At 41.9% G+C, this 8940-nt stretch overlaps 1 protein-coding gene across 1 annotated transcript; it reads left to right on the top strand.

Moving 5' to 3' along the window:
• Positions 1 to 3362: 3362 nt before the first annotated feature.
• SYPL1 (synaptophysin like 1) lies at positions 3363 to 8077 on the top strand. Its single transcript, XM_057417864.1, is given in 5 exon segments — positions 3363 to 3456; positions 4175 to 4297; positions 5035 to 5240; positions 5952 to 6141; positions 6993 to 8077. Coding segments are annotated over 5 exon segments (720 nt in total). The 5' UTR covers positions 3363 to 3387; the 3' UTR covers positions 7125 to 8077.
• The last annotated feature ends 863 nt before the right edge of the window (positions 8078 to 8940 follow it).

Below are 8940 nucleotides of genomic sequence, written 5' to 3'. Positions count from 1 at the left end.
ATCAGTTTCCATATCCTTCCAGAGTCATCAAGTATCAGGTCAAATAGCTTGCAGAACTTGGAATTATGCTAGTTACAAATATTATCAGCCTATTCTTTTGATCATCGCTTCTTAAGCATTGGCTGATCAGCAAAAACTAACTCCCAAATGACCATGCCCTTGACATTAAATATCTTGTTTTAATTTAATTCTCTATTAAGAAGGTTCTGCATCAGTCACCTCACCTTTTTTTCTTAGGAATACTGATAAATGGATAGGCCTATATTGCCTGAACGTCAGACATCTGGATCTTGACCAGTGTTTCAAAGCAATCATTGTTCATATTAAGAGAGCTCCTTTATCAACCCTGTCCCAACTGAGGTTGCTGGGTATTGACAACTGACAGAAAAGCTTTAGCAGATGTGACTCAAGACTCCCCTGAGCCCTGCTGGAGTGGAAAGGATTTATTATACAATTAGCATATTAATAATTTCCTGCTTTTTCCTAAACCCCCAATACAATATTGGCTATTCCTGCTTTTTTTTTTAAAAAAAAAAAAAACACCAGACCTGATTTTCATCATTTCTCTCCATTCACTTCGAAATAATCTCTTCTCTTCCTCCCATGTTTCAAAAAGGCATTGCTGTTGTCCTCAAGGCCATAGATCATACACTGGTGCCTTGGTTCTTTGGCTTTTCTGCAGTAAGCTGCCTCCTAATTTATATTCATTATTACCAACACCTCCTTTGTCCCATTTGTTATACAATTTTCATACCTCTGACACTTTCTCTATAAGCTGATTTTCCAAGCAAAATAACTCTCTTTTTCTGTCACAGGCTTTTTCAGTATTCTGAAACAGTACACAGTATACCTGCTTAAATTCTTCCTTGCAGAGATTTGATTCAGAATTTGTTTCAGCTTATAAAATTAGCCTTGTAGAAGTACTATCTATGTTTAATGTATTTGATATAATTTTGGAATGCAATCCACTAGCAAAACTGTTCCAAAAGACTTTTAACTGCCAGGGAGAGGTAAGTTATATGGAGTGAAAAATTAAGAGCCTTTTCCGATTTTGAATTAATGAGCCCACAGCTAGAACACTGTATATAGTTCAGAGTACATCCATTCCAGGCATGACACCTGAAAGACTTGGAGGAGAAAAAACATCAATCAGGGCTGAGTGCATTTTTGAAGTGTGTTTTAAATAATGAAATGCTTTTAACTAACTGACAAGTGGGAAAGGAGAGGAATCAAACAAATGCCTATGTGTATTTTTACAGAGATACATCACTTATAGCATTTAAGTAGAAGACAGGGAAGAAGGAACACAGAGAAAAAATTACCGAGATAGATTGGATGAGGGGCAGAGAGTTACTGAATCCATCTAGACTGAACCATGACTCTGTATGCCACTGATATGGCATATATGGAAAGGTTTTTCTTGAGCATGGAGGATGTAGACATGATGAGCAAATAGAAATTCCATCTTTTATCTTGGTTTGTCCCTTGCTTATATTCCTGTTTTGCTCCTTTAAGGAACTGGCTATTCAGGCAGCTAGGCTAATCAGGGTGGCTTGGACCATCCACACTGCATGTCTGGGTCATGGTGGGGGGGTTGTTTGATTCATGTATAGAGAGTAGGGAGCATACAGAGTGTCCCAAAGGGTAAGTTTTCCTGGACTGGACATTGCTTATTTAATTCTATGACAGGGCCCTACAAGATCAGAGGGCATCTCACCAGCTGCTTTAGAAACGCCACCATGAAACATAGGAAAAAAACTGTCAGTTCAACAGATTCCCCCACTGGACTTTGATCCTACAAGACCTGCACAGCCTAAACTAAAGCATATTTTAGTTCTCCCACCATTGTGATATCCACATAAAAGAGATCCTAGGAATCTGGCACAGCTCTGATGTGGTCTTGTTCCCTAATCTGCACACACTGCTCAACTCCACTGCATTTAGAGGGATTAATTTTAGCACCAAAATAAGAGCTTACTGTTCTCCCCTTACAATATCAGTTAATGATGCATCACAGAACCACAGAATAGCAGAATGGTTTGGGCCGGAAGGGACCTTAAAGCTCATCTAGTTCCACACTTGGGAGGGAGGGCAGGGAGCCATAGTCTCTCCTTGTAACTAGGTTATTGTATGCCCTTTGCTTACAGGCATCAAATCTTCAGCATGGGATTTAGCACTTTGGTATCACTGAAGATCAACATAACAGCAACACAGCACAATCACCAAAATTGCCTAAAGCTTAAAAATATCAAATGTAGCTAATGCAATTTCAGTGAGCTTTCATTGCACGTGAACTGTCAAGAGCCTCTGCCCTGCTTGCTAATAAAATCACCAAGCCCACAGCCAAAGTGTGGTGCAGATGATCCTCCGCAGCGGGCTGCCCTCTGCCTGCTACCTGCCATCCATCCTGCAAGGCTGGGCCCCAACGACACGCAGCCCTGACACCAGAGCATCAACGGCCTTTGCCACAGCAGCACCTTCTAGCTTCAGCCAGTCACTGCCCCTTCAGCCTGTTAGTGATAGAGGGATGGAAGGAAGGAACTCCTCAAACTGGCCAAAGTCGTTCCTTACTGTGACAGCTCCTGCGCTGTATTTCATGAATTCCATGAGAGCAGCATGCACGCCACACAGATGGATGGGATGGGATGGGATGGGATGGGATGGGATGGGATGGGATGGGATGGGATGGGATGGGATGGGATGGGATGAGCTAGGCTGCGCTGAGCTGGGCTGGGCTGGGCTGAGCTGAGCTGAGCTGAGCTGAGCTGGGCTGGGCTGAGCTGAGCTGAGCTGGGCTGGGCTGAGCTGGGCTGGGCTGGGCTGAGCTGAGCTGGGCTGGGCTGGGCTGGGCTGAGCTGGGCTGGGCTGAGCTGGGCTGGGCTGGGCTGGGCTGAGCTGAGCTGGGCTGGGCTGGGCTGGGCTGAGCTGGGCTGGGCTGAGCTGGGCTGGGCTGGGCTGAGCTGGGCTGAGCTGGGCTGGGCTGGGCTGGACTGAGCTGAGCTGAGCTGGGCTGGGCTGAGCTGAGCTGGGCTGGGCTGAGCTGGGCTGGGCTGAGCTGGGCTGAGCTGGGCTGGGCTGGGCTGGGCTGAGCTGAGCTGAGCTGGGCTGAGCTGGGCTGAGCTGGGCTGAGCTGGGCTGAGCTGAGCTGGGCTGGGCTGGGCTGGGCTGGGCTGGGCTGGGCTGGGCTCTGCTCTGCTGCCCTCCCGCCGGGACCCGCGTCCCCCGGCCTTCACCTGGTGGGGCTGAGGAGCGCAGTGTGAGGTAGCGGCGTGGGGCCGATCCCTCGTGAGGTAACGGGTGTGCCAGGGCGGAGCCCCGGGGCCGGGCTGTGCGTGGTGGTCCTGGTTTCAGACCCAGTCGCTGCCGGTTGCTCTGGTGTGGCCCAGAATGGCCGGCGCGAGGCTGGACTTTGGCTTGCTCTTGAAGCCCCTGCGCTTCATTAAGGTCCTCCAGTGGGTGAGTGGGGTTGGGGAATGTGTAAGGAGAAGCCCCCCCCCCCCCCCTTCTCAGAGGGCTGGTTCTTCTCCTTCCCCAGGCCTGGCTTTGCTCCTGTGTCTTAGCTGAGTAGGTCTGAGGAGGTGTGTGCCTCGTGGTGGTGGTGGTGGATGCTCAACATGAGGCTGCTGTTCAGCCAAGCATGCTGTCTGGGAGGGAAGAAAACAGTTCTCCAGATAGATAAAATCTATATGCTAATTATGAGTTTGTCATAGTAATTTGTGCTGCTGTGTGATGTGTGTTCTGGTTGCTGGGGGTTTTGGGTATTGCTAGTAAGTAAAGGTAAAAGAATAGCTACTTAGTCATGCTGGTGTGCAGTATCCTGAGTGTGTATTTTCTAGCTGCCCTAATCTACAGCTGTGGATGTCTGGGACTCCTAAAAATACTTCCCTTACCAACTGTGTAGTGTGCTGACTTTTCTCTTCAAGGAAATTTGCTGTAGAGTTAAGAAAAATAAACAAGAAACTCTTAAATGTGCTTTTTTTCTTAGTGGTGTTGCTCAAGTTGAGCTTCTAGAATCCAAAATGTTTGCATTATCTCTTGACATCACTTCATACTTGAGGTTTCCAGACTTTCTTCCCATTTCTTGATTTCATTATCCATTTCAGCTAAATGTTGGGTTTATTTCCTTGGAGATCCAGTGGTGTGCATTAATGTGTCTCTGTATCAATTCCCATAGATTTTTGACATCTTTGCTTTTGCCACATGTGGAGGCTTTCAAGGTGGAACTACTCTTCTAGTTTCCTGCCAAGGCATGGTAAACAAAACAGTTACAGCCGCTTTTGCTTATCCTTTCAGGTAAGTATTAGCTCTTCAGTTGCCACTTATATGCTAATTATCAATTTTTCACTTCTTTCCCGTCTTTTGTCAGTGCCCAATAGAAGTATATAGAAATAGCAGTAGGCTGTTTCACTCTACATTAAGCTCTATTCTACTGGTGTGTGAATGCAAAAGAAGATCAGCTAGTAAGAAAAACTACAATTAATTTTAACAGCCTTTTCTTCATCAATTTGTAGCTGCTTTGGAGGCCCAGATTAGATTAGATTAGTTTCAGAAGTACAGATTTTGGTCACAAAACCAAGCACCATAATAATACTTGGAGGGGAAAGTAGGAATGTGAAATGGTTCTGTGCTGGTCGCTGCTAGTCACACAGGTTTGTTGAACTTCGTGTTTGTATGGTCTTGAAGCTGTAATGCAACCCAGTCTCTTTTACGTCCTGCCCCACTTCTTTAACTGCCAGTCTCTAAAATAATGTTATGCCTCCTTCCACATCAGGATTTCTTTCTTCAGTTACTCTAAAGAGTAGATTCTTCCCTAAAAGTTGCCATTGCATATCCCAGTGTAGGATGGGGAACAGTCATCGGATATCTTGGCAAGCCTTTGTGCTGTATAATTGATGTATTATGCAAACATAAATTTTGTTTTAGAGAGAACTTGCACAATCAGAATGCTGAAGCACTGTTACTGTGAATCATGTCTCTGTAAAGTTTCCACTGTATAGCAAACACTAATTACATGAAGGATATAATCTTTGCAAGTTGTATACTGTTGTATTTAGTGCACCAGACCCAAATTTCTGTGGTGGTACTTGGACTGATGTTTATCTTGAAGGCAACTTCTCATCTTCTGCACAGTTCTTCATTACTACACTTGCAGTGTTGGTATTCCTCTACAGCATTGCAGCTCTTGTGGTATATATTGGATATAAGCATGTGTAAGACCAAAAGGGGAGGTTTCCACTAACTGGAAGTAGCACTAAAATATTTTAATGCTTGCCTGTGAAACTACAAGGAGATCAGAAATACTGCTGATACAAGAATACCTGAATAACTTGTGAATATTCAGTAGTTCCAGAAGTTAGGTGGGTCATGAGCAGAGTATCTCAGGCTAGTTACTACAGCAGTCAAGCAGAAAAGGGGATCCAAAGATCTTGAACATTAGTGGTATTGTACCTTATGCAGTTACTGAAGCAGAGTAGAATGAAGTTCCACCTTCTCAAGTGAACAGTGTCTTCACCACAACTTTTATTTTGTTTCATGTATTCAAATATACAATTGTTCCATAGCTGGAACCTCTCTTAGTGTCTGAGAATATTCCCTGTGCAGAGCACCTGCTGCGTGGATGCTACTGGCAGAGGGAAATAGTCATCTTGTGAATTTTGGTCACTTATGTGGACTTAAAATTTTTTAGCATAAATGCTACACATCTGATTTTAGAAATTATTTTTTTACAAAGGTTAAAATTGCCTATGCTTGATAGGTGCAGAGGCATACAGTTTTGTAGCTGATCAGTACAGAATATAACTTGTGTTGTAATTACAGCACTGTTAATAGCTAAATGATCATTCGCACTGATGCAGTTATTTTGGTGATTTAATTGATGCTGTCTCTGCCTTGGTCTCTTATGTGTATTCATGGATATTTTTTAAGTTACTAATGAGTACTTCTCTTTTGTAGGACTTGGTTATCGCTGTCATAACAGCCTTTTTGTGGCTAGTCAGTACTTTTACTTGGGCAAAGGTGCTTGCTGACATCAAAATGTACGCAGGGGCCAGCATTATTCTAGGAATTGAATCTTGCAAAACACCAGGAACAACTTGTCATTTTGCTGCTGTGACCAGCATGGGAGCTCTGAATATGTCTGTGGTATATATGCCTTCTGCCACATGGGTACAATAAAATGTGTTAGAAAAAAGCCAGTGGCACCTGAGAGCCCTGTTCTATTATTGCATGCGTTGCTTTGTGTGAAAATTGCTTTAGGTGTTATCAGTCATTCAGGCTCTTTAAAACTGGTAAAATACCTATCTTTTTCTTTAGAAGGAAACTCGTTCCTCTTAATTTCTTTGAGGAAATAACTTGTAGGATTTGCCTCTATAGCTGTTAAATGTGTCTGGAAATGCTGTATCTGAGTATAATTTTTTCTGTAGCCAAAAGCACCTTAAAATATGATACTGCACCATACAAATGGTGGCTTGGCTGATGCAAATAAAGAGGAAACACTATGCCTCCTGTTCTGTCTTTTGGTGCTGAACCTAGGTTTTTAATCAACTGAGCATTTTTACATATTAAGTAGAGGTTCTTTGTAATATAAAGATATAAAGCTCATGTTCATAGAAAGAACTCTTCACAGGTCTTCACAGTAGGGCAAATGAGATTTATTGTATGATCTTCTGAGTGAACCCTGCTTTTCAAGACTCTGGCTGTTATTCATTGGCCCAGTAATAATTAATTGTGTGTTCTGGAGGCTATGAGTGACTGGAAAGAATTTATCTAATTCCATGAAAAGGATAAAGTAAATAGAAATATCTGATTTCTAAAAGAGTCTGTTAAAATAGCTTGTAATACTCTAAAGCATGAGGAAATATCCATGTCAAAGAGCCGCCAAAGATAGCGGTTGTTTCTGGCTTGTCTTGAAGCTACATTCTAGGGTTTTGTTGTTTTGGTTTTTTTTGTTTGTTTTTTATTAAAAATTTTATCACCTTTTTTCTAACCTACAGGTATTTGGCTTGATTAATATGATTTTAAGGGAAGGAAATATTTGATTTCTATACAAGGACACCAACCTGCACAACCAGCCAAACAAAATTTCTCTAAGTCCAGCAATACATCATATTCAAAGAGGAGCATAGAAACAAGGTGATACTTTGAAGTGCTTCCAGATTTACATCATACTGCCAAGAGCATGGAGCCATTAGGATTTATGTCAAGAATAACTAATGATATTTTGTAAAAACTTGTTTTGTATAATGGCTTGACATAAGGTCTCAGATACTCCAATTGAAGTGTTATCTTGAAATATATTATACCTTTCAAAGTTGTGCAGCCTTTTATTGCAGTTTTTGAAGAGAAAAAAAAATGAGGTTATCTGGATGCTGGCCCTTTCAGATTCTTAAATTAGCCATGTAGGAGGGATGGGTGAGAAGCAAGTGCATTTGGGTTATTAATGCAACTTCTTTAGTTCTAACAAGCCTTAGCTGAAAAATGAAATGTAATTGCAACTAGGGCATGTGAAAATACAGTTCAAGTTCTTCCTATTGCTGATATATCAAAAGCTGTCCGAGTAGAACTTGTAGCTCTGTCAGAGTTGTAACCACCACATGTAGTTTTCCAGATATTCCATTCAGATTACTGTGTCTAATCTGACAGAACTATCTGTAAGAACATTACTTCTGTGTTTAATGTCATTACTATTTAATGGCTCAGGACAATCTGAACAAGAAATCTTAGAGTTTCACTATAAAATTGTTAAAGAGTGCATATATGTGTGCAATAGATAACTTAGACTCTTACTGATACTGTAGAAATCAAAGCTAATATATTCCAACTAGTAGTGGCTGGGCTCTGAATTCTTTTTGAGGTGCATGAGCAATGCTTGTGTGTGAAGGGACATAACTGGAGATATATGAATATGACTAAGTTGTCAGTGATATTATTCAGCTTATTCCTTGGGAGCAATATTTGGTACTTCTCATGTGGACTTCTTTATTATGATATATGACCCTGTGAATTGCCCAGAAAAAAATGTGAGTTTTGACAAATCTAATAAATGAGCTGTTCAGTTTCTTGATTTGTTTAGACTGTTTGTGATAAAAATAGACATAGTGTGTGTGTGTGTGTGTGCATAATGCAAATCCTAATTGTCTTGTGTCCCCAAGCTACTGATTGCTTGATAGTAACCTTCCAGTCCAAAGACTGTCAGAAAATAAGTATGACTTGCTGAAAGAATATGCCTTGTGTCCTTACTGCTGTATCAGTGACGTAAATGTATTGGCTTTGTAGTTTCTTAGCTATTGGCAACCTTGCTAGCTGAAGGAGTTATCTGTGCTGCAGAAGGGCTTTTTACACAGATACCTTGGGTTTGTTGTAGACAGGACAATCTGTCATTCCTGCAGAATAAAGCTGCTTGGTGCTGCCCAGCACTTCTTTCTGTCAGCCCAAAGTGGGGGCTTTTAGTACTTAAAACTATCTAAAATTTCATTTGAATGTCTAAGAAGTGCAATGTTCAGTTGTCCTTTCCTAAAACTCTGTTCTTTCTTCTGCATTCCTGGATAAGGGATTTGAAAGCAATGAGCTTCTGTTCTTTGTGTTACTGTCTCAACAAGACAGACTTGTGGTTATTCAAGTACCACATGTTATCCCACCTTAAAGGCTTCTTGAGGGAAGATAAGAGAAAAGCAGCGTACTCTGTTCCTACTCTTGCCTGAAAAGTATGGCACTCAAAATCATAATATGGACTTTCTTGGGATCTTTCCTCTGTCCTGGGCCTTCTGCAACCCAAGAGGCAATTCTTAATGGAAGACTGGGTCATAGGATTTAGGAAGAACAATATCATTCTTGTTTTCACAAGCAAGATATGAAACTAGGTACTTCTATTATGGGTTTATTTGGAGAATCTTTTTGATAGCAAAGGTGGGCTAAGAGCTGAAGGGCTGATGAAACTGCCAA

The sequence above is a fragment of the Pezoporus wallicus genome, unplaced genomic scaffold (genome assembly GCF_028554395.1).
Source record: "Pezoporus wallicus isolate ANWC-B61680 ecotype Strahan unplaced genomic scaffold, APGP_CSIRO_Pwel_v1 contig_5542, whole genome shotgun sequence".
NCBI classification, from domain to species: Eukaryota; Metazoa; Chordata; class Aves; order Psittaciformes; family Psittacidae; genus Pezoporus; species Pezoporus wallicus.
The sequence above is the reverse complement of the archived record's forward strand: the minus strand, read 5'-3'. Positions and strand labels throughout refer to the sequence as shown.